Here is a 26467-nt window from a genome sequence, read left to right on the forward strand (position 1 = left end):
AAAAGATCTTGAGGGTTTAGATTGAAGAAGAGTAGGGAATTCTGTGTCCTTGTCAGTATTTGTCACATAGTCAGCCTCACAGTGACAGATTGTCTGGTATTATTATGCTGGCTAATTTTACTACAGCTCAAGTCAGATTCCAGAATGAAATCTGGCTTGATAGATCGTGTGTCTTTGTTTTAGTTGACGTGGGCGTCCATCACTGAATTATAGTTCTATGAGCCCAATGTTATGAAATATTGCCCAGGTATGTCCTCCACACGAATAGCAGGCCCAGTCCAACCCAAATAGCAATCTAGGCGTTTACTATAAATAATTAGCAAAGTGATAGAAGGGGTCATCAACAATACTATAAGCAGCACTTGTTTGGTAATAAACTGCTCACTGACATTCAGTTTTGGGTTCCCTGATCTCATTACAGCCTTAGTCCAAGCATGGATACAAAAACTAAACTCCAGTGGTGTCAGGTGAGACTGACTGCCCTTGACATCAAGATCCTGTTTGATTGCATGAAGCTGGAGTTTCACAGTGTGGTATCCTAGGCCTAAACATCATCTGCCTCATCATTGACCTTTGGTCATAAGGTCAGAAATAGGGATGTTCGCTGCGCAATATTCAGCACCATTTGAGTCTTCAGACACTAAAGCAGCAAAACTTGGACAATACCTAGACTGGAGCTGACAAGTTGCAAGTAACAATCATGCTAGAAAATGCCAGGCAATGACTATCTCCAATGAGAGAATCTGGCCATTACCTGTTGACATTCAGTGGTATTACTATTGCTGAATCCCTTACTATCAATATCCTGGGGCTCAGCATTGACCAGAAACTGAATAGGACTAGCCATGTACAGATGTGTTGGCATAGTTATAGTGTCATTGACTGGTAATTCAGAAACCTAGGCAAATACTCTGAACTGAATATTTGTCCTCTGCATCCTGGGTCGTGGATTGTTGGTTCAGTGACACGACCACTACCCTACTGTAGTTCTCTATTATGGTTTTGAACTTCACAATGATTCATATCACCAATTAAAATAGATGAAATAATTATTTATTGCTCTTTCCTCTATCATCCCCTCTACAAATCCAAAACTGCAACATTGGGTTGTGCAGAACAGTTGCTAGCTTTTGACTATCTTCATAACATTTTGAAGTTTAGCTTTTGCAGGAATGCAGGTTGATATTGATGATTTGAAAGCTCAGTAAAGTTTGTAATTTCTTGCTACGGTGAAGATGGTGTTTACCTTTCAGATGTATTCTAACGCTGCTTACCCTTTGTCTTGCAGTCTCTTCTTGCCAAACAACCTGCCACTCCTTCAAGACCTGCCGTAAGTCTGAGAAAAGAGAACTTGCACTGTCTGAAATGAAAATTTGTTTATTTTTTAAAATCAAAAAAGGCTTTGTCTTCCTCTGGACAGTCCCAATATTGCAACACAAAATATACCACTCTGCATATGAGCGGTGTGCCTAAAGATGCCTGTATGTTGTACTGCTTTATAGTTTGGAGGCCAGTATTTAAGAGTTCCTTGATCATGCCAGTAGACTTCTGAGCAAGACCCTTTAGTCCCTAGTGCAAGCAAAAGACTCAGATTTATCAGCCCAAGTGCTGGAAGCTGGCTCAAGGAATCCTGGACTCGAACTGGTGCAAGAGGAAAGCAGGCCAGATTGCTCTTTCTCATTTCTTGTGCTGTAGAACCGACAGTAGTAGAGGCAAAGTTGTAGCTGTCCTGTACAGCAGAGCTGACTGTTCACATTGCTGCTGCAGGAGTATGAATGTCAGTTGCATAAGCAAGGAGAGGATCCATGTTCATAATGCAGAGCAGTTATGGTACACCTCCAGCATCAGGGCGATTAATGTGCAGCTAGCGCCATGAACCTTTCTCAGTGGTGTTTAGTTGGTCACGTGTCTGGAGTTGGTGGGGAACATACAGAAGATTCATATTAGCAACAATGTGAAAGCTGTTTGAGTTATTGCTGAAGAAGGGTTTCGGTCCATCATGGCTGCTTTAGAGGGTTCCAATCCTGTTGTTCCATCTTTGTCTCATTAAAGCCAACATAGATACTAACTCATTAGCCACCTCCTTTTAAGATCCTAGGATGAAGTTGCATTTAGACCTGAGACTGGTCAGCCATTACCTCCATCAGCTTTGCTTCCTCTTCCTCGAGATTATAATTTTTCCAAGTTCCTTTCTCTCTTCCATTTCTGGATTTACAGCTATTACTGGAATGTTTTTGTATCTTTATTCATTCATGGGATGAGGGCATCACTGATCAGGCAGCATTTATTGCCCAGAGGGCAGTTGAGAGTCCACTACATTGCTGAGGGTCTGGAGTCACATGTAGGCCAACCAGGTAAGGATGGCAGTTTTCTTCCCTAAAGGACATTAATGAACCAGATGAGTTTTTCTGACAATCGACAATGGGTTCATGGTCATCATTAGACTCTTTAATTCCAGATATTTTATTGAATTTAAATTTCATCATCTGCCATAACAGGATTCAAACCCGTGTCCCCAGAACTTTATCTGGGTCTCTTGATTAACAGTCCAGCAATAATCCCACTAGGCCAGATAATCCTCTGTAATGATGCCAGAAATGAAACATCTGTTTATTTTTGTTAGCCATTTCCTTATTATCTACAATTAATTACACATTTTTACTCCAGGATCAACGCTCAGTTTTTCCTTTCTAAATGCTTGTTCAAACTCCCTTTTTAATCTGGTTTTACATTTATAGCTTTCCCTCCTGAGTCTATTTTTTTCTTCCTTAACTTTTGTTAATTTCTTTTGTTCTTCATCATAAGACCATAAGACACAGGAGCAGAAATTAGGCCATTCAGCCCATTGAGTCTGCTCTGCCATTCAATCATGGCTGATGCGTTCCTCAACCCCATTCTCCTGCTTTCTCCCTGTAACCCTTGATCCCCTTGATAATCAAGAACCTATCTATCTCCATCTTAAATGTACTCAATAACCTGGCCTCCACAGCCTTCTGTGGCAGTGAATTCCATAGATTCACCACTCTCTGGCTGAAGAAGTTTCTCCTTATCTCCGTTCTAAAAGGTCTTCCCTTTACTCTAAGGCTGTGCCCTCGGGTCTTGGTCTCTCCTACAAATGGGAGCATCTTCCCAACATCCACTCTGTCCTGTCCAGGCCATTCAGTATTCTGTAGGTTTCGATTAGATCCCCCTCACCCTTCTCAACTCCAATGAGTATAGTCCCACAGACCTCAAATGTTCCTCATGTATTAAGCTTCTCATTCCTGGGACCATTCTTGTGAACCTCCTCTGAACCCGCTCCAAGGCCAGTACATCCTCCCTGAGATATGGGGCCCAAAACTGCACACAGTACTCCAAATGTGGCCTGACCAAGGTCTTATAAAGCCTCAGTAGTACATCCCTGCTTTTATATTCAAGTTCTCTCAAAATAAATGCCAACATTGCATTTGCCTTCCTGACTACTGACTCAACCTGCAAGTTTACCTTGAGAGAATCCTGGACTAGAACTTCCAAGTCTCTTTGCACTTCAGACTTCTGAATTTTCTCCCCATTTAGAAAACAGTCCATACTTTTATTCTTCTTACCAAAGTGCAAGATCCCACACACTCTGGTCAGAATATACTCCTCCTTGTGCAGTTGTATGTGTTTTTCTTGAGCTTGATGCTTTCCCTAACTACCTATTGTTAACTATGGATGGTGGGTCTTCCCCTTGGAATTTTTTTGTCATAATAGAAATGTACTTTGAGTATTTTGAAAAATCCTCTTGAATGCGTACTATTGCATCTGTCTCAATCTGTGGTCTAGTTTAACATCCCAGTTTATTTCAACTTGCTCAGCATTCATGATCACACAGTCATCCTTTATATAGATTTAAAATGAGTTTTAGATCTAGCTTCTACCTTTTCAAGCTGGATGTAAAATTCAGTCATATTGTGGTTGCTCTCAAGGAGTGCCTTTACTGTGAGGTCACTATTCCTGTTACATCACCACATCTAATAAGTCACCCGTGATTATTGTTGTGCCTTTATCACAAGCACCCAGTATTTCTTCTATACTTTGTCCCGCATTCTGGTCACTGTTAGAGGATCCGTGCACTACTCCAACTAGTAACTACTTTCCCCTACTCATCCTCATTTTGACCCAAACCTGTTTTACACCTTGATCTCTTGAACCAAGGTCAGTCATCTGTAACCACCGCACAGGTGCTATCCATGATCCATCGTACTACCCTTCCATTTTTCCTACCTACCTATCCTCTTTGTCATTTACCCCTCAATATTTAGGACCCAGTCCTTGTCATCATTTAGCCAAACCTGCATAATGGTGATGAGATTTATTTACTTCAATGTGTGCTATCAATTTGTTCACTATTGTAATGAATGCTACACCTGTTCAGATGCAGAGCCTTTAGTTTTGTGTTTTTGTTAATCTTTATAATCTTCCAGTCTTCTTGGTGTACCCTAGGTATTTTTGATGTTCGTTCTAGCCATCCTTTGATCCTCATTTCCCATATTAATATTTCCTTCTCTTACTTTGTCACTACTCTTTGATATATAACATAATTCTACATTTGATCCCTTGCGTGCTCTCACTTTCTCCACTGGGCCCCAAAACAGTCCAGTACACTTGCATTAGTTTTTGAACCACACATTCATCTCTAATTTTATGTGACCTGAATGGTATACAAATTAGCACAGGTAATAATGCTGCAGAGAACGGTGTCAGTCTCCCTGACCGTACTATCCTCTCCTCCTCCTACTGCATTTCTTGTTGCTCCTTCTACTTGAATGGCCCCTGTACCACGGTGCAATGCACCAATGAACGCCCCCTCCCTGCCCCCAAAAAAGCTTCAAAACAACCTGAGACAACTCCAAACATATTGGACAGTTCCAGAGACTGGCATTCCCATGCTCTGTCCTCTGAGTCTCCTTACCTGCTTTATCCTGTTACACTGTCCTGTCCCTAGCCAAATCAGAGACTTAGTTCAAAGTGGTGTCACTGTCTCTTTGGTACAGAGAACATCCTCTCCCTGAAGCATCACCGTGTCTATAGTTCAGCCTTGAGCTCATTAAACTCTGAGCCAAAGATGTTCAGACTTCAAATATCCACTGCAACGGTTTGCCCTGGATCACAGTGGCATCCAGGAGCTCCCACATGTTGCAGCCTTGACACACCACCAGTACAGTCATCTTGAATGAGTTTTAATTAACTGTTACTCATATTTATGTTGTGGTTGATTAATTTTACTAAAAATTTGTAAATTATTTTGAAATTTAAGAATAGAAAAGATCTTAACCACTTACTAGAGACACTCAACAGCCAGTTCCTTTCCCTGTTGTAGGGCAAGAAATAATTCCAATGGTTCCAGTAGACATAATTTTTGTCTCGACATGTCAGCAGGTCCTTTTCTAACCACCTAGGTGATGCTGTCTGCCTTGGGGTCCTCCTTTCACCCACTCCTCTTGGTGCTGCTTCCTCTGTTTCAGGATCTGCTACTCTGGCTGATGTTGATTGCCTATCATAGAGCCCTCGACTGGCCTGCACTTAAATATGAAGCAAAATGAGAATGCAAAACCCTGTGAATATAATGCGATATGGTCAGACTCCTCTTGTGTGCGCGCTCTTGTTTGAGGGATAGACATTGGCACAAGATTGAATCTGCTTTCTCCATGTGTACCTGAGAGAGCAGATAGAGGGCCTCTATTTAATAACTCATCCAGAACACTGCATTTTTATCAATGCAACAATCCCTCAGTATGACACCCATCACTTATTGGAATAAGAGCAAATTGAACTCTTCACTGCCATCTTATGGTCAGAGATTAAATTCTTGATCAGAAAGGAAGTTAGCAGACAAACTGAGCAGATTGGCAAAGAGGGGCTACAAGATGTACGTTTGAATTATTTTTTTGAGAAGTTCTGCATTCAAGCAAAACTCAAAAGTTGCAAGCTAATTTTAAAAAATATGAAGTTCACTGTAAGGATAGTAAAAACAGGTTCAGCAGTAAGTTTGAAATGAATTAGGTATATGGTAAAAAAGGACCGTTATTCAAAGCAGTGGGGCAATAGGAGTGGAGTGAATTGATTACTCAGCTGGCTCACAAACAAGTGGGGCTGAATGACATTTATCTGCTCTGTAATTGTGTGGTCTGCCAGTCCGATTGAGCTGAAAGGCCATTTTTGTGCGTTCTGGGTTTGGTCTGTTCCTGGACATAACAAGGAAAGGGAGCTGCTTGTATTTTCAGGCTAATTCAATAAACCAGATGTGCTGAACTCTTGCCCTATTCGAGCAATGTGATTGTGTTCATGTTCTACTTTTTGCAAATACATTAATACATTTAAGGTCAACATGAATGATACTGTGATTGCTCTCAGGATTCTCCAAGGCAACCAGGTGGCTCTCCCAGGACCCCAAGACAACCAGGTGGAACAAACATGGTGACTGCGGTCCCACCCATCACATCGGGAACTCCAAAAGGTGAGTGTTATAAGGTGCAAGTAATTTAATGAGTCTTGGTCCACCTCCTGTGAGAAGCAAAATTATTGTTTCTTTGATATTTTTAGAAATTTATTTGGTATCAGGTGCATAATAGACATGTTAATCTTTGCAATTGTATAGCAGCTTTCTTGAGTACCAGGCTTCCTGAAGTGTTTCACAACCAATAATGCAGAGTAGCCCTATTGTAATATAGGAAATTGGCAACCTACTTGCACTCAGGAAGATATCACAAACCAAAGTATCATCGTAAATTGATCCTTTTTTTATATTGATTGTGGGAAAAGTATTGGCTTTAATACAAAGATATATTCTCTGCTCCTCTTCAAAATGGTGGCACATAAGAGAGCAGGTATTTATTCAAATAAATACCTCCCCGAAGCAACAGCATCTCCAAAGGTTAACACTTCATTAAGTTTGTATGCCTAGATTTTGTGTTCCTGTTTTTGGAGAGGGACTTGAAGCCATCCCTTTGCATTTGAGGTGGCAGTGCTGCCCACTGAGCCACAGCTGGCACAATGAAGTATTGAGCAAAGAGAATGACGATCAGCCCATTGGTAAAAAACCAACAAAATAATTTGAAACTTTTGCCTTGCACTCATCTGATATTCACAAGAATACCATTGTAAAGGAGAAACAGCGTTTTGAGGAAAGCGTTGACAATTGTATTTTTACAACAGCAATTAATTTCTGTGCTACCAAATGACGACAATACTCCATACAGTTATTCAGTGAATTTCTTCCCTCATTGCCATTCCAACCAGAACGGCAATGGATCATAAGGGGATTCAACTCCTGTTTCCTTGGGCATGCAGGGATGAGCAATAATTGTGGCAATCTCCACATTTTGATGTAAAAATAATTGTCCAATTAACTCATCCAAGGACAGTGACCAGTATTTGCTGCAGAACTTCCCAAAATTTCTGTTCCTCTTTTCGTTTTGATTGTTTTGAAATTTATTTATGCCATCTGTTGCACCCAAGCCCTTACATCACTTATTCTAAAGTTCTCTTGACCTTCTCCATTTATCCTTTTCGGTAAGATCCTAGCCCCTCCCAGAACTTCAGTTTGCTTGCACTCCCCTGTGTTCACTTGCAGTTCTCTCTCCATTGAGAGCATTGGCAACTGGCTCATTGATATGTTTAAGGCTGAGTTCGACTTTTGATCTTCAAGGGAGTTGTGGGATATGAGGACTAGACAGGAAAGTAGAATCCGAGTCAGATCAGCCATGATCGTGTTGAATGGCAGAGCAGGCTTGTGGGACTGAATGAACTAATGCTGTTCTCATTTCTGGTGATCTGATCTGTGCTGAGAATTTCTTTCTAAGTTCCTGATCTTTGCACTCTGCTCATATTCCATTCTTTTCTAGTGTTTTCTACATAATTTTTATCATAATCTTTAGCAGGTATGTCTTGGTCACAGATCCTGGTGAAGTTTAAAGTTGAGATTTGTGTGTTTAAGGTGACATATTCAAGTTAACATGAATGCATTTGACAAATCAAAAAACTCTAACTGGGTTGGCATGTAGGTGGATGAAGATTTAAGCTCAGAAATGAGCAGGTGTTTAGATTTTGCTGCTTGTGGCAAGTTGTCTGATAAAGGTTATTAATTAATAGAAGGTAAAAATGTTACATTTTAAAACCTCTTTTAAACTAATGTGACAGGGGGATGGGAACCAAATGAGGTTAGTGGACAGTAAGGAGGTAGTAACTAAAGCCTGTAAGGAACTAGATAATGAAGTCAGTGTGACTAAGGGGAAGAGTAGGCAAAGAGCAGATGATGAACTCAAAGGGACAGGTGGTATGAGGTGCATTTGTTTTAATGCGAGAAGTGTAGTAGGTAAGGCAGATGAACTTAGCACTTGGATTAGTACCTGGGAGTATGATGTTATTGCTATTACTGAGACTTGGTTGAGGGAAGGGCAAGATTGGCAACTAAATATCCCAGGATATAAATGCTTCAGGTGGGATAGAGTGGGAGGTAAAAGGGGTGGAGGAGTTGTATTACTGGTCAAAGAGGATATCACAGTTGTGCTGAAGGACGGCACTGTGGAGGACTCGAGCAGTGAGGCAATATGGGCAGAGCTCAGAAATAGGAAGGGTGCGGTAATAATGTTGGGGATGTACTACAGGCCTCCCAACAGCAAGCGTGAGATAGAGGTACAGATATGTAGGCAGATTATGGAAAGATGTAGGAGCAACAGGGTGGTGGTGATGGGAGATTTGTAATTTTCCCAACATTGACTGGGATTCACTTAGTGTTAGGGGTTTAGATGGAGCAGAATTTGTAAGGAGCATCCGGGACGGTTTTATAGAGCAGTATGTAAACTCGGGAAGGGGCCACACTGGACCTGGTGTTGGGGAATGAGCCCGGCCAGATGGTTGAAGTTTCAGTAGGGGATTACTTTGGGAATAGTGATCACAATTCCGTAAGTTTTACAATACTGATGGACAAAGACGGGAGTGGTCCTAAAGGAAGAGTGCTAAATTGGGGGAAGGCCAACTATAGCAAAATTTGGCAGGAGCTGGGGAATGTGGATTGGGAGCAGCTGTTTAAAGGGAAAATCCACATTTGATTTGTGGGAGGCTTTTAAAGAGAGGTTGATTAGAGTGCAGGACAGACATGTCCCTGTGAAAATGAGGGATAGAAAGGGCAAGATTAGGGAACCATGCATGACAGGTGAAATTGTGAGACTAGCAAAGAGGAAAAAGGAAGCATACATAAGGTCTAGGTGACTGAAAACAGATGAAGCTTTGGAAGAATATCGGGAAAGTAGGACTAATCTGAAACGAGGAATTAAGAGGGCTAAAAGGGGTCATGAAATATCTTTAGCAAACAGGGTTAAGGAAAATCCCAAAGCCTTTTATTCGTACATAAGGAGCAAGAGGGTCACTAGAGAAAGGGTTGGCCCATTCAAGGACAAAGGAGGGAAGTTATGCGAGGAGTCAGAGAAAATGAGTGAGATTCTTAATGAGTACTTTGCGTCGGTATTCACTGAGGAGAGGGACATGACGGATGTTGAGGTTAGGGATAGATACTTGATTACTCTAGGTCAAGTCGGCATAAGGAGGGGGGGAAAAGTGTTGGGTATTCTAAAAAGCATTAGGGTGGACAGGTCCCCAGGTCTGGATGGGATCTATCCCAGGTTACTGAGGGAAGCAAGAGAGGAAATAGCTGGGGCCTTAACAGATATCTTTGCAGCATCCTTGAGCACGGGTGAGGTCCCGGAGGACTGGAGAATTGCTAATGTTGTCCCCTTGTTTAAGAAGGGTAGCAAGGATAATCCAGGTAATTATAGACCGGTGAGCCTGACGTCAGTGGTGGGGAAGCTGCTGGAGAAGATACTGAGGGATAGGATCTATTTGCATTTGGAAGAAAATGGGCTTATTAGTGATAGGCAGCATGGTTTTGTGCAGGGAAGGCCATGTCTTACCAACTTGATAGAATTCTTGGAGGAAGTGACAAAGTCGATAGATGAGGGAAGGGTTGTAGATGTCATATACATGGACTTCAGTAAGGCGTTTGATAAGGTTCCCCATGGTAGGCTGATGGAGAAAGTGAAGTTGCGTGGGGTCCAGGGTGTACTAGCTGGATGGATAGAGAACTGGCTGGGCAACAGCAGACAGAGTTCTAGTGGAAGGGAGTTCCTCAAAATGGAGAACTATGACCAGCGGTGTTCCACAGGGATCCGTGTTGGGACCACTGTTGTTTGTGATATATATAAATGATCTGGAGGAAGGTATAGATGGTCTGATTAGGAAGTTTGCAGATGACATGAAGATTGGTGGAGTGGCAGATAGTGAAGGGGACTGTCTGAGAATGCAGCAGAATATAGATTGGAGAGTTGGGTGGAGAAATGGCAGATGGAGTTCAATCCAGGCAAATGTGAGGTGATGCATTTTGGAAGATCCAATTCAAGAGCGAACTATGTGGTAAATGGAAAAGCCCTGGGGAAAATTGATGCACAGAGAGATCTGGGTGTTCAGGTCCATTGTACCCCGAAGGTGGCAATGCAGGTGGATAGAGTGGTCAAGAAGGCATACGGCATGCTTTCATTCACCGGACGGGATATTGAGTACAACAGTTGGCAGGTCATGTTACAGTTGTGTAGGACTTTGGTTTGACCACATTTGGAATACTGCATACAGTTCTGGTGGCCACATTACCAAAAGGATGTGGATGCTTTGGAGAGGGTGCAGAGGAGGTTCACCAGGATGTTGCCTAGTGTGGAGGGCGCTAGCTATGAAGAAAGGTTGAGTAGATTAGGATTATTTACATTAGAAAGACGGAGGTTGAGGGGGGACCTGATTGAGGTCTACAAAATCATGAGAGGTATAGACAGGGTGGATAGCAAGAAGCTTTTTCCCAGAGTGGGGGACTCAATTACTACTAGGGGTCACGATTTCAAGGTGAGAGGGGAAAAGTTTAGGGGAGATGTGCGTGGAAAGTTCTTTACGCAGAGGGTGGTGGGTGCCCAGAACGCGTTGCCAGCGGAGGTAGTAGAGGCGGGCACGATAGCGTCATTTAAGATGTATCTGGACAGCTACATGAATGGGCAGGGAGCAGAGGGATACAGATCCTTGGAAAATAGGCGACAGGTTTAGATAGAGGATCTGGATCGGTGCAGGCTTGGAGGGCCAAAGGGCCTGTTCCTGTGCTGTAATTTTCTTTGTTCTTTGTTCTTAAACTTTGTGGCTAGTTACTTGAACTTTCTGCTGTAAATTCTCTCAGTTACTAAAAGTAATTCCCTGCAAGGAGTTTGCTTTCGTAAAAAAAAAACATTAAAACATGCCACACTGAGCTGTTTTCAGACGTGACTGAACTTGGTCAGGATGGTGTCTTTGCTTTCAAAACACTTAGACTGATTATATCTAAAATACTGCATCCAGTGTGCACTGGTTAAGTAACTTGCAAGCCTGATAGTGCAGTTTATCTAATTTAGATCAGATTTCACTTGTGAAGCATGGCAGGATGGCTCTTTGTAAGCTTTAATGGCCAAATGAAAACTTGAGCATCTCTGAATTGGTAGTAATTATCTCTCAATCTCAACTGTTGTAGAGCTTAAAATCATTGACACTTTTTCAGCTGCAATTAGGAAGCTGGACACTGGGGGGCCCTCTTGTCTTTTTAAACAACAGTGAAACCTGGTTCGGAGGAAAGGGACATTTTTGGTCTCATTCAGGAATATCAGTCCTGTTGCCAACTCATTTCTGTTCTAGACTTCCACCTGACTGGGCAGACAAGATCTTCTTGTCCAAAGGGCAGTGCTTCTGACAATGTTGTCCTCCCGGTGTAAAGCACTGGTCTATCAACCTAGATTAAACGTTGAAGATATAGTTTAATTTACAGGTGCTGCCAACTGAATGGTATTCAAACCTTGGCAATTCTGTTCTTTGCTCCAGTTGTGGCTAATAGGTTTCTTTAGAGTAAACTGCCTGTTTCCTCAGTAATGATCTTATTCTTAAAAATTCAAAGTAAAAAAGGGCACTGGGAAGAGGATGTGACCTGGAGATTAATTTAGATTGATACAGCGCTGTGGGGAGTTGGAGATCCAAAGAGATTTGGGGATATTTCAATCATTGACATAATCCAAATGCACAAAATGATTGTCAGGGCTAATAGAGCACAGGCCTAAAGAAATAGAATGGAATGAAGCAAAGTTGTGCTTTGGTATACAAAGCCCTGGTTAGACTGCACGTGGAATTTACGGTGAGCAGTCCTGGTAATCATCCTTTAGGAAGGATATATAGGTCTTGGGGTAGAGTGCAGTATTAATTTACCAGAATGATACCTAGACTCAGTTAAATTTAGAGGTGTGTTTACACACTGAAATTCTATCCTTCAAAATTAACAGATTAAGCTGTGAGTTAATTAATTTTCTCAAGATATGAGAGAAATTCCAAGGGACTGACCAAATGTGGTTAACTTAAAGATAGTATCAAACTTGAAGAATAAGCAAATAATCACACACGGATGCATGGCAGGAGATATTTATAAACGAAAACTAATATAGAAATTTAGTCTGGGAATTAATGAACATAACTTAGATGGTAGATGAATTGAACAAGTATTTTGCAGCAGTCTTCACTGTAGAGATATAGTACCATTCCATGAATAGCTGTAAATCAGAACATTAGGGGAAGGAGGAATTCAGAAATTACAATCAAGTGGAGCTTTAACCAGGCCTCCTGGCTCAGAGATAGGGACACTACCACTGCCACAAGAGCCCAGGAAAGATGTTAAAAGTTGTTATTGAAAACTTTACAGTAGGGCTGTTGAAGTTCATGTGGAGTTGACCTGGTTTTGTGAAAGGGAAATTCCTTTTTAAACAGGCTATTGGAGTACTTTGAGGAAATAATGTGCTGTAGGTAAAAGAGAACAGGTGGAGATACTGTGTTTGCATTTCCAGAGGCATTTGATAAGGTGCCTTATCAGGTCATTGTGACAAATGCTAGGTCACCTTGTAGGAGGTAACGTATTGACGTAGATAGAAAACTGGCTAGCTGGCAGGAACAGGTAGTAATCATAAATGGGTCATTTTCAGCTGGCAAGTTGTAATGAGTGGTATACCACAGGGACCAGTGCTGGCTGAATATAAAGAAGGTATGTTTGCTAAATTAGCTGATCTGTCAAAGACAGGTGGGAAAGTAAGTTGTGAACAGGACATAATGAGGCCTCAAAGGGATATAGATGGTTCGAGTGAGCAAAGATCTGGCAAATAGAGTATAATGTGGGAAAATGTGAAATTGTCCATTTCAACAGGAAGAATAAAAAAAACTTGTTACCTAAATGGTGAGAGATTGCAGACCCCTGAGTTGCAGTTGGATTCGTGTTGAAATGAATGAATCACAAAAGGTTAGTATGCAAATACAGTAAATAATTAAGAAAGCTAATCGATTGCTAGCTTTATTGCAAAAGAAGTTGAATACAAAAGTAGGAAGGTTCTGCTTCAGTTTTACAAGGCATTGGTGAGACCACGCGTGGAGTATTGTGTGAAGTATTAGTACCTTTCTTAAAGAATGATGTAAATGCACTGGAGGCCCTTTTAAGAAAGTTCATGAGATTAATAATAGGTGGATTGTCTATTAAGGAAACGTTGGATGACCTAGACATCTTTCCACTGGAGTTTAGAAGAGTAGGAGGCGACTTGATCAAAACATACAGGGAAAGGGTAGGTCTACTCCAGGACAAAGTAGGGAATTTATGCATGGAGCCAGAGGAAGTGGATGAGGTCCTTAATGAATACTTTGGTATTCACAAAGGAAAAGGACATGGTGGATGATGAGTTTTGGAAGGGATATGTTGTGATGTACTGGGGCATGTCAGTTATAAAAAAAGGCTGTTGTGTTGGTTGTTTCAAAAAGCATTAAGTAGACAGGTCCCCAGGACCCGATGGGGTCTGTCCCAGAGTGCTGAGGGAGGCAGTTGAGGGAATTGCTGGGGCCTTATATGTAGTCTTTGTATCCTCATTTGTCACAGGCATGCTCCCAGAGGACTGGAGAATAGTCAACATTGCTCCCTTGTTTAAGAAGGGCAACAGGGATAATTCGGGAAATTACAGGCTGGTGAGCCTTATGTCATTACTGGAGAAGGTTCTTGGGGAAAGGATTTATTCACATTTGGGAAAAATATGGACTTGTTAATGACAGGTAGCATGGCTTTGTGCGGGGAAGGTCGTGTCTATCGAACTTGATGAAGTTTTTTGAGGAAATGACAAAGATGATTGAGCGCAGGGCATTGGATGTTGTTTGTATGTTATTTAGCAAGGCCTTTGATAAGGTTCCCCATGGCAGGCTGATACGAAAGGTGAAGTCACATGGGATCCGTGGTGAACTGGTAAGATGGATACAGAATTGGCTTAGTGATAGAAGACAGAGTAGCAGTGGAAGGGAGTTTTTCTGATTGGAGATCTGTGATCAATGGTGTTCCGAAGGGATCAATGCTGGGACTCCTGTTGTTTGTAATATATGGAGCAGAATGTAGGTGGCCAGATTAGTAAATTGGCAGACAACACGGATTGGGGGAGCTGCAGATAGTGAGGATTGCAAGAGGATACAGCAGGATATAGATCAGGTGGAGACTTGATGGAGAGGTCACAGAGTTTAATCTAGATAAATGCAATGCGATGCATTTTGGAAGATCTAATGCAGGAGGGAAGTATAGAGTAAATGGCAGAATCCTTAGCACTAACACACAGAGGGATCCAGGCGTACAGGTTCATAGTTCCCTGAAAGTGGCAACAGAAGTGGATAAGGTGGACAAGAAGGCCCATGGCATGCTTGCCTTCATTAATCAGGGCATAGAGTATTTTAAAAATTGACACACCATGTTGTAGCTGTGTAGAACTTTAGTTAGGCCACATTTAAAGCATTTGGTTGCCACACGACCAGAAGGATTGGAGGCTTTGGAGAGGGTATAGAAATGGTTTACCAGGATATTGCCTGAATTGGAGGGTATTAGCTCTGAGGAGAGATTGGATAAACGTTGTTTGTTTTCTCTTGAACATTGGAGGATGAGGGGTGACCTGCATGTACAAACTTGAGAGGCATTGATCGAATGGATTGAGAGTGTTTTACCCAGAGTAGAAATGTCAAATACTATTCGACATCGGTTTAAGGTTAAGAGGGAAAGTTTAAAGAAGATGCAAGAGGCAAATTCTTTACACAAAGGTTGGTAAGTGCCTATTATGTGCTGCCAGAGAAGGTGGTGGAGGTGGATACAATAGCAACATTTAAGAGGCATCTTGACAGCTATATGAATAGGCAGGGAGTAGACGGATACGGACAGCGTAGAGACAAAAGGTTTGTAGTTTAGAAAGGCATCATGTGTTGGTGCAGTCCTGGTGGGCCAAAGGGCCTGTTCCTGCCATGTACTTCCTTTGTTCAGTGCGGCCTTTGCGTTCTCTTAACTAACTTGTTTCCTGTGTTCTGACAATGGCTACCTTTCAAAAATTCTTAATGGCTGCTGAGTGCTTTGGAGCATTGTGACTATTTTTGCAATTCTTCTGTGGAATATTAGCTGCGACTGCATTTATTGCCCTTCCTTGACTGATCTTGAGATTACAGTGATGGCATTGCAGTCCATGAGTAGTGCTATTGGGATGAGAGTTCCAGGATTTTGATCTGAAGGAATGGTGATGGTTCAAAGTCATGCTGAGGGATTTTCTCTGCAAGTGTAAAGCTGTGGAGATTGGTTTTAGCAAGGATGCTGGGATTGTAATAGAAAGCAGGAATGCTATAATTGGCATCTGACAGTGTTTGAAATAATGTGTTGGAATGGGAGATGGTGAAGTGATTTACTATTAACAGGTAGATTTTTTTGTAGCTTGAACGTGCTAGTGGAGTTTGACAACCTAACAAAAAATGTAAATATAGCTTACTTCCAGTTCCCTGCAACTATATAACAGTTGTAAAGTCTGCCTTTGAAGTCCATTCAGAAATTCTACCAATCATTTGTGGTCTCAGACCAAGGTCTGTCTATTTGGCCAGTCTTTAAGTTAACTGAGCTAATTGTGGGAGATGATTGTTGGTGATAATGGGGAACACTGCAGTCAGCCTCCTGACAATGAGTGGGCAAAGGTGTCCCTCCTTCTTACAATCCCCTTCGCCACAGACTAGTACTCATCAGATGAGGGCAGGAATATCAGGTTCAGTTATGTAGGTCAGTAGCTCACTCTTAGCTCAGGTAGGAAGGAGAGCCATTTACCCAGGTGTTGAGAGCTAGTGGTAGTCCCAGTATCATCTTGAGTGAGATTGTGTTTTGTGGGTGGTATTGAGAACACAGGCTGGTGGAGATTGAAACTATTTTCGTGGATGAGGAATACTTTTCTTCCTTTTCAGCTTGGTTTCAAAGTGCTCATCCTCTTCCAGATCCTTCTATGATTATGCCTCTTAATGGAATCTGTAACCTCTTCATTCCCCTCTCTCCCTCAAACACTGCACCTCTGAAGTCTCTGCTACACTGGCAATTCTGGCCCTTTGCATTTCCCAGCCTACCTACTTCCATTCTTAATAACTGTGCTGTTAGCTGCCTGGGGCTTCTAGTGCTGGAATTCCCTCAAACTGTTCACCTCACTTCTTCTGTTTTATCTGTTAAAGATGTTCAGAATCTCCTCTTCAGATGCTACCACTTTGACTGAGCTCTGTCTGCTGATGTGGCTCAAAATGCAATTGAGTTTGTTTTGCAGCACTCCTGGGAAACGTTTTAGGATGTTTTGCTCTGCTCATGGTGAAATGCAGATTATTGAATACTCCTCAATGTGCTGGGTCACAGTCCCATTGGTGATACCTCGTCCAAAAGATCACACCTCAGCTTTGATTCAAGGCAGTGAGTTTCATTGACCTTTCAGGCCAAATTGGGTTGGGTTAGGGTGGAGAGAAATTTGTAATCAACTTGATGCCAACTTGGTCACTCCTGTGGAATGACCAAAAGCTAATGTTTGAACCTACTTTTCTGCGGCAGGAGTCACTGGTTTGTTATTGGGGAAGTGGGAAGTTATTTAAGCTTGATTGGAGCAGCATCGACTGATGCCCTGTTAGAGACAAGGTAGCACAGCACAGTCTAGACATGAGGACTGGACAATCTTTTCTACTGCAGCTGCTCCACTGACAAACCCCTTGATCCATTCATGAAATGGTGTAACCCATCCTAAGCATGCTGACATTGAGTTGCTTGAGTGAAACAGTGCACCCAAAAAAGTTATTAAAGTTTGTTAAGAAAACTTGGATCCAGGCAGTTACGGCTGGATTTTCTGTTCGTATTTAATTGTCAAATGATTATCATGTTCAGTGTCCTGTATCTGTTTTTCCTACCAACTAAGAGACAGGAGGCCTATCAGTCCCTCGAGCCATTCAATTCAGTAATGATTCATCTGTATCTTAATACCCAAACCTTGTCTAATAAAAATCCTATCATTTTTAACTGATCCTCCCACCCTGCCCCACCGCAAGTACTTTTTATTATGGGGGCGGGGGAAGGGGGTGGGAGAGAGAGAGAGAGATACACTAACATTACAATTATTTGTCCTTGTCCTGGACCCTCCCCCACAGAAATATTTTTTCCTGATCCACTTTATCAAATCTGTAATCGTCTTAAAGCACCTTAATTAGGTAGGCCCTTAATCTTTAATACTCCAGGAAACACAAGCCTAGTCTATGCAACCTGCTCTAATTCAACCATGTCAGTCTGTTACCACTTGGCTAAATGTGCCACACTCCCTTCAGACTTGATTTAGTTTTTGAGATATGGTACAGAGTCTGGTCCCAGCAATCCAGGTGGAACTGAAGCAGAACATTAAATGTAGCATAGCTTTCACCCCTCAGTCATTTCTTTAGGGAGTTGGCAAATAGTCATTTTTTGGCTTTAATAACTAACATTTATATGTATGAAACCCATTGTTTGATATCTTGTTGTAGGATGTGTACATTATACAATGATTCAAGAATGAAGACCAAAGAATGTTTCTCCACACATCCCCTCTCCCCTCCATCATTAGTGATGTATACTCCTCACTTTTTTTGTTTATTTTTTTCTGTTTATCATAGAACACAGGGTAAGAACCCACACCCAAAGAGTTGGGTTTTGCTGTGCCCAAATTGACTGCTGATTCACAGGAAATGTAGTCATTGTTATATCCTAACAGCAGTGAGTGTAGCCACAGTAGTTCAAGAGGGTAACTCGCTACCACCTTGTCAAAGGCAAGACAACACCTATATCCCATTAACAAATTTAAAAATGTACTTGACATGCTGTAGAAGTTCAAGTATTCATTAAATGCAAGTTTTGACCTTGTTAGATTGTATCCTTGGAACTTGAACAAGTGAAGGATGTTGAGCTGTGATAATTAGTTTGGTGAGAACTGGTTCACCTACTGCTCTTGTACATTGTACCTTTTTCTTCCATTCCCTTGAAGGGAAAACCAGCATAGTGTTTACTACTTGTAACCCACTGTTAATTGTCCTGGAATACAGTCTGCAGGTGTATTTGACCTGTAGCAAAGTTGGAACAGGTAGTCCTAGAACCTGTTGAGCCAACACAATTTACAAATACCATGCTCTGTATTAGGGAAAAACAAAGAGATGGGAGGAGATGGAAAAAAGAATAACAAGGATGATACTGGAATTGAGGAGCTGTAACTACCTCAAAAGGTTTGATCCTCTTTTCTCTAGAAAGGAAAAACCAGAAGGGAAACTTGACCAAATCTCAGAATTGTCATGGCACTGAAGACCATTCAGCCCAATATGTCTGCACCATCTGTCCAAATCAACAATTTTTAATGCTATTCTGCTGCCTTGTCCCATAACATCAGTGTTCCTTTTCAGATAAGTCAAATACATTCCAACCCTTAACCACTCGATGTATGGAAAGGGTTTTCCTTCTTTTATCAACCTCTGCCTTTTTGTTCATTATCCTTTCACAAGAGGAAACATCTCCGCATCTCTGCTGTCTGGATCCCGTGTGATTTTAAACCTCTATCAACTTTTCTCTGAGCCTTCTCCTCTCCAAGGAAAACATTCCTAACTTCTCCAATATGTTTTCATAACTGAAATTCGTCATACCTGGAACCGTCTTTTGTGTTTTTTTTTTTTTTGCAATCTTTCCAAAAGGTTTGACTGTGTGTAAGAGTGGTGTGGAATGTGTTGTTATTGGTGAAGAGAAGACTTTATAGTTAGGAGGCGATCAAAAATCAAAGGTAGTCACTAATGAATCAAAGAGAGAAGTCCAGAGAAACTATTTTACACACTGATGTGATCTTGCCATAGTGTGGAACGGATGCATTTAAAGGGCCATTCAATAAGCATTTGAGGGTACAAGAATTAGAAGGGTAATGCTGATAAGGTGGGTCAAAGTAAGATCCATGTGAACATAAACATTAGCACAGACCATTTGGACTGAACAGCCTGTTTGTGCTGCAAAATCTGTTGCGCTTTCCTGGCATTTTGTCACTGACTGGTCATTGACAGTTCTGAAGAAGGATCCCAACCTGAAATGTCAGCTTTCCTACTCTGATACTGCCTGACCACCTGTGCTCCCCCAGCTCCACATTGTGTTGACCCTGATCATTGGTGTTGTTTGGTCAGTTTGATTGTGTTCCAATTTATGAGTTGGCAGGAGGCGAAATGTGAAACTGACCTGTGTACATGACAGCTACTTTGAGCATTCCAGTTTTTTCATAGTCTATGACCGAGCCCTGGAGATCCAGCTCTCTGTCGCTTGTTTTGTTTAAAGGTGATGTTTTTTAATTTAAAAAGAAACTATTTGCTAGTTTACGACACCATAGGAAAATCTGTATTACTTGTGGGAAATGTTTTTGCCAAAAATGATCCTCTGAACAGGAATGATTTCCTGCAGGCTAGCCAGTGAAATCAAATTCATGCTTTGTTAAGCTGTGCAATTTCTGTTCTTGCATACACGACCATTCTGCAAAAATACCATTTTATGTTTTTTTTATATTCTGTAAAATGCTGGATCTGGTCAGTAGCTCTCAGCATTTGAAAGATCTTCCTTCTTTCCTTGACCTCAGTAAGTATCAGAAGATCTCCAAATATTGCTCTGTCCTCCTTCTGCTATCATCCTAACCAGAAACAAGAATTAAATTTGGAGCAGGATAGGGGTATATGGCGTTGTTAGTGAAAGGACAAACTTAAATTTCAAGATGCACGACATTGTGGTTCACCTTTTAACTGAATTTGACCCAGCAAACAAAGGTTCCCTTAGCACTTTCCAAACCTGTGACTTCCACCATTGAGAAGGACAAGGGCAGCAGATATGTGGGAACACCACCCCTCCAAGTTTGTACCCCCATCCTCCAATCACCCTCTGCTCTTTTAGTGTCACTAGGTCCAAATCCTTGAACACCCTCTCTAATGACATTAAGAGTTTACCTTCTCCAAATAGACTTTAATTCAGAAAACAGCTTACCAGCCCCTTCTTGAGGACAACCCCAGATGGGCAATCAGTGCTGACCCAGTCAGCGATGCCCACATCCCATGGAGGATTTTTTTTTTAAAAAATCACTCCATTATACTTTCCCTGTATGTACGGATATGCAGTGGTGGGCAAATGGCCATCCTTGTGATTTTGTTTATTCTTTCATGGGATGTGGGTGTTACTGTAGGCCAGCGTTTGTTGCTCATCTTTAATTGTTCCTGGGAAAGTGGTGGTGAGCTGAGTGATATAGCTGTTTCTTCTAGCACCATAGGTATAGAGTTCGAGAATTTTGATTCAGTCACTATCTGATGTTGCAGGCTGTTCTTTTACTTTCAGTTCAGTAGTGGTATTTGTTATGTTCAGTTCCAGGTGTGTCCATCTGTTCCCCTCCTCCACCTGTTAAACTGGGAGATGGTTGCAGAAAATGTTACTCAGTCACCAGTGAATGAGTTCCAGGGTCCTTTGAATGCCTTGAGACTGAGCAAATCTGACATTTTCTGATTTCAGGTCCTGCTGCTGCAAATGAAGGAGTGCTGGCAAACTTCTTCAACAGTTTATTGAGTAAAAAGACAGGTTCTCCTGGGAGTCCTGGAGCTGGCGGAGTATCGAATACAGCCAAAAAGTCAGGTAAGCCCTTATCAACAACCAGATCCAGCAGGGCTGGAAGTGGCTCATTCAATAACATTGTTATCACTAAGATTTGTCAGGTATCCGAAGGAGCTAGAGGTGCTGGTGAAGGACATTTTCGTGGGAAGCATTCATCAGTGTTGCTAAGCATGGGACAATTGTGAGTAATGAATTTGGACTGACCTCTGAACCTTGGAGACCAGAAAGGTTTTGTAATTAATGCTTTGTTTATCAAGTTAACTGATCACTCCATGACAGCTAGTTGTGATCTTCCATGATTTATATATCTTAGAGTGGGTATGGCATAGAAAGAGGCCATTCAGTCCATTGTGCTTATGCTGGCTCTCTGCAAGAGCAACTTGCTTATTTCCGTTCCTGTTCTTTATCCTCATGGATCTGCAAATATTTTTCTTTAATTATCCCGTTGAAGCCTCCACAAATTTGGGCAGTGCATTCCAGATCTTAACCAATCTCTGTTAAAGATTTGCTTTTCTTCATGTCAGCATTGCCCTTGACTGGGGCTTTCTGCCCTTGACTGCACACTGGCCACAGGAGCTGTCCAGGTGCTGGGTGGGTATCAGAATAATCATCTATGGCCCCCATGGGGAAACATCTGTATAATGATCACTTGTAAGAGGTACTGGAGGTTGACCAATCGCTGCTTGTATCAAGTTGCCAACAGAGTAGTTATGGATTGTTTAGTGCAGAAAGCCAGATGAAGAAGGAAAGAACTGGAGCCAGTCTTTGCACAGTTTTATAAATGTTTATTTGCAGAAATATCACTATAAGCATGCACCTCCTCACTTCATTGCCCAAAGTTGATTCCTTGTCATGGGAGCATTAATGAATTCCCAGTTAGTGCCCACCACCATGTACAATTCAATGCAATTACTATATCCCCAAAGTCCTCTGGTATCTCAGCAGCTGAACTCTAACCCAACAAGCCAAAACTGCTCCCATTCAAAATAACATTTAATTAGTAACTAATGGAAAAGATGAGCCCTTCACCTGTAGTTTTGGACAGGAGCAAGGCAATTCCTGTCTGCACACAGAATGATGCAGAAAGACTCCAATGATTTATATTTATTTTCAGAGTGAAAATAAACATAATCATTGGAGTCTTGCCCATTATTTGCCAATTATACTTTGAATGGGAGCAATTTTGGATTATTGGGATGGAGTCCAGCTGCTGACATACCACATGGCTTTGGGGATCTGTTGTTTCCAAGATTGTTTTGTCGTTGATGGGGAAAATCAGATTAATTCAGTTGTCAGGTACAGTGTGCTTAGGAATTCCCAAAATCTTTGTATCAGTCAGGCCATGACCAGCCAGTCAGTTCCCTTTGGAGTTGGTTGGAATTTCCTGAAATTCTTTGGAGCAGAGATCCTGGAGCTTCAGCCTGTTTGAAAAGTAACCAGACGCACTTACTAAAGGAATTCACTACAAGCTGGCCAAGGGGCGTTGTCCTGACACTTTATACTCCTACTTTCCAAATAATTTCACAGCAGATTTTTGAAACCTCTTCCCCATCCTGGGGTTAGCTAAGCAAAGAAAAGAAGTCATGCCTTTATTTGCCAAGCTTTCACAGCCTCAGTTATAGAACAGACTCTCAGCAGAAACAAGCAAGCAAACCTGTATTCTGCTGGTCTGGATGGTGTGGTGTTGTAGCACGTGGCCCCTTCCAAGTGAAGGTCATAGGTTCAACTCCACAGTCCAGAGATTATGCAAAAATAAGATTGAGGGTGACACTCCAGTATATTACAGAGTAAGTTCAGCAATGTAAGTGGTGTCACCTTTTAGCTGAGACGTTAAAATCGGGGTCTTGTGTTTGCTGCCTTGGGTTGAGGTAGAAGATGCCATTGTACTTCTTTTTTGCAGTGCTGAAAAATTTCCCTGGTACCCTACTTAAATATTTATCCTTCAGCTATCGTTGCTTGGGGGAATTACAAACCTGTTTGTTTCACTTTACTGAGAGCTTGCTATGTGCAAATTGGCTGTCACATTTTTTGACATTACAATAGGAACTGAACTTCAAAAATTTTTTGACCATAAAACAGTCTGGAACATTGAAATTGATTTATTTTTGCTCTTTGCTGCTTGCATGAACTCAGCCAGTTTGAGTCCATCTCCATATTTCTGCAGTTCAGTCTCTGTACATCATTGTTATGCAGTGGATCATAATTCCACAAAGTATTGATGCTGATTGGGTGCTACCAACAAAATCAAACATAAGGTAAGCCCCATTGTTGCCCTGTGTTTTAGTTTTCTTCCTCCTAGTGCACATTCTGTTTCCTATTGCCCACTTCCTCTCTGGTTCTCCAGACTCCCTGGTAATGTCTTGAATATAATACAGGAAAGGGTAGTGAAACCAGAATCCACAGTGACCTCAAAAGGAGATTGTAAAGGACTAAGAAAAAATTGCAGCAAAAAAGTAGGGGAATCGAACTAATTGAATAGCACTGGTATGATGGGCTGCCTGATTCTGTACTGTAGACTAGGAGGAAAAACTGGAAAAGAGATTGGTGACAGAGTTTACAGGTTGGACAGTTAGCCTGTTTTAACACAGTATTTTGTGGTTTTTTAAATTGACATTTTCTGATTTTTAATTTATAGGACAAAAGCCGGTTTTAACAGATGTTCAAGCAGAGCTGGACAGGATGTCTCGAAAACCGGATTCTGTAGTCACAACAAACAACTCTCCTCCAACAGAGAATGAAGCCTAAAAGCTGCAAGAGACACTGTATAATATAATATTTAAAAATAAAAGACCAAATTAGACAATTGTATCATTCGAGTGAGGGCCAGCAGATGTCTAATGCGGCAGCCGCTATCAGTTTTAGTTTGGGGGTGGGGGGAACATGAGGCATTAACTAAACTTTTAAAATGACTTGTGGCAGGATAGGTGTGTGCATTCCAGAAATGTAAATAGCCTCTGTCTGACAACACCTTAATCAAAAAATAATCGTTTTATCAGAAAGATTAAGGGCGAATAAAACCTTGTTAGTAGACTGGCAAAGCGACATGTGTGTTACTGGGGGTTTGAGAGAATGGCTGAGAGAAGGTGAGGGGAGGAGGCAGGTGGCTATCAGTACAGCCTGCTTAGGTTACAATTCTTAGTGGGGTGCAACAAGATTTTGGAATCAGCCACTGAGATTGGTAGTAAATTCTGCACTCTTATTCCCCTTTTCCCATTGACTGCTTGTACGTGAGATGGGCAGTGAGGCACACCAAGCAGTCCCAGGCAGTTTGTAATCTGCAGAGTCAGGTATTGGAATGAAGGACCAAGCTAGTGCATGAGGTGAAACCAGTAACGGTGGCAGGTCACAGTGTGGGCAGAGGGGAGGTAGGTTCAAGCAAGAAGAAGTGGCATGAAGAAGAGGGAATATTTAGACTCATTGGATGTTCTGTTAATAATTGGAAGGTAGAAGTGTGAAACTGTTTATATTTAGGAACGGTTCAAATTAATCAGGATTTGAGGCTGAGCAGGGAAGTGACTCTTAAAATCATGAAATTATCAAACATGATAGATATTGTTACTTTGAATTTAAAAGGCTGTTAGAATGTTTAGAAGGCACTTTGAATAATTAGTTATTGAAGACATAGAGTGGAGAGAGAAACCTGCTGGAAACAAGTGCCTGACACATCACCATGCAGGTGTCATAGTAAGCGCCCAGCTCAAAACATGCACTATAGCACAAGCGGTCAGTCGCTTCATGGTGTTTTATTTTTATTAAAACTTAATTTAAAGGTTGTTTTATCCAGTAATGGAAAGGTTTTTTTTAGTTTTTATTTTTTTTCTGATAGCTCCTGCCTTCCTTGAATTGTAGTGAGTTAGGCCAACATAAACAAAAAGGAAATTCCACCCCCCCCGCCCAATTCCCATCCCCATCCCCATCCCTCCCACTAAAGGTTGTATGAGAAAAACATCATTCCGTTGTTTAGCTGCAATTAATGAAATGGCACATTATTTCTGAGTGTAAACACTACTCAATGTAGAGGACTTTATTGCATTGCATTCTCTGGGGGATAACCACAAAATGGAATTGCGCAGACTTCTACTTTCTGTTGTATAAACTGTCCTAACTTGTGCTGAAATGGGAGGTCTGGCTAGTCAGCATTTTCCCTATAACATTGCATATATATTATTAAAAGCAGTAATATATTTACCATTGAAAGCTGGGCATCATTAGCTTCTGAGTATTTTTCCAATAGCAAGACTGTTTGTATGATTTTTTTCATTTTTTTTGAGGCTCTTATCTGTAACATGTATGTATGGAAGGTGACTGGGAACAATGCTCTTGTTCCTGGCTTCCTTGCACCAAGGAGGGCAAGGGAAATATTTCCAGGCTTGTCTGGACAATATACCTGACGTTCAAAGTTGGTGTAACTTCGAAGGAACTGCACAATTGGTCCACTTTTATTTTCAATATTTTTATGATTTAACTGCTGGAACCAAACAAGCAAACTTTAAATGGCTTTGAAGATAACAGAACAAAATGTTAATCCATATAAACTGTTGTATAGAGGATGCTGAATGATTGTTACACTAACCTTAAGAAACCAATTTAATGTTTAGTGGACTTTTTTCTGTCTTTGTCTCTTTCTGATCCATTCCCCTCCTCACATCCTTTTCTGTTCATATTTATTCCATTGTGCATGTTTTCTGCCTTCCCGAATCTATATTTTCCGTCCTTTCCTTCTACCATTTATATTTTTGTCTCTTTGGACTCTAGTCTTTTCAATCTGGACATCTGTTTCCTGTCTTCCACTTTGATTTCTCTCCATGTTCTGTTTACCTTCTTCCTTTCTTGTTTCTTGTCTGTGTTTGCATCTCTCCATCTTACCCCTCCTTTTTCAGTCTGCATCTTTTTTTGCTGTACTTCTTTCCTCTTGCCTCCCTCTTTCAAACTGTGCCTCTCTCCTTTTCATTTCTCTCTCCCTCTGTGTTTATCAGAGTTGCAATTCCAGCCAAAAGATGTTGTAATCTAAAGATCTGGCTTGATCTTGTTTGTTTTCAGTAAACTGAAATATTTATGCTGCTTAATTTAAAGTTTGCACTTGAAATATTTTGCAGGAAGGAAACATTGGCATTTTAGAATCAAGTTTTAAATGAAAAATTATTTAACAAAATGAGTGCTAATTTTCACCTTTTGATGAAAGTGGATATTTAATGGAGGGAGAGAGATTGGGGAGATATATATATATATGTATAAAGTTCTCTGTTAACCATATTAGGTTAAACATTTTTTGTACTGTGTTGGACTGAAGTTGTAACATTGAGAGGAGCGTTCTCATTTAGTTCATGTGTATGGCTTTAACCTGATCCAGTCGTGTGGAATCTTGCTTTCTCTCTCGTGCTGACAAAGACAAAAATGTGTGTCTCCATGTACCGCTTCAATAAATGTGAATCCAGA

At 41.3% G+C, this 26467-nt stretch overlaps 1 protein-coding gene across 1 annotated transcript; it reads left to right on the forward strand.

Annotated features, from left to right (window-relative positions):
* Nucleotides 1-1211: 1211 nt before the first annotated feature.
* On the forward strand, nt 1212-26467 carry LOC109925285 (cytoplasmic dynein 1 light intermediate chain 2-like). The gene is made up of 4 exons (XM_048605616.1): nt 1212-1330; nt 6376-6478; nt 20933-21052; nt 23667-26467. The coding sequence occupies exons 2-4, from the start codon at nt 6436-6438 to the stop codon at nt 23774-23776; spliced, it is 273 nt and encodes a 90-aa protein (XP_048461573.1). The 5' UTR covers nt 1212-1330; nt 6376-6435; the 3' UTR covers nt 23777-26467.

Source organism: Rhincodon typus, chromosome 15 (genome assembly GCF_021869965.1).
Source record: "Rhincodon typus isolate 14 chromosome 15, sRhiTyp1.1, whole genome shotgun sequence".
In the NCBI taxonomy this organism is placed as follows: Eukaryota; Metazoa; Chordata; class Chondrichthyes; order Orectolobiformes; family Rhincodontidae; genus Rhincodon; species Rhincodon typus.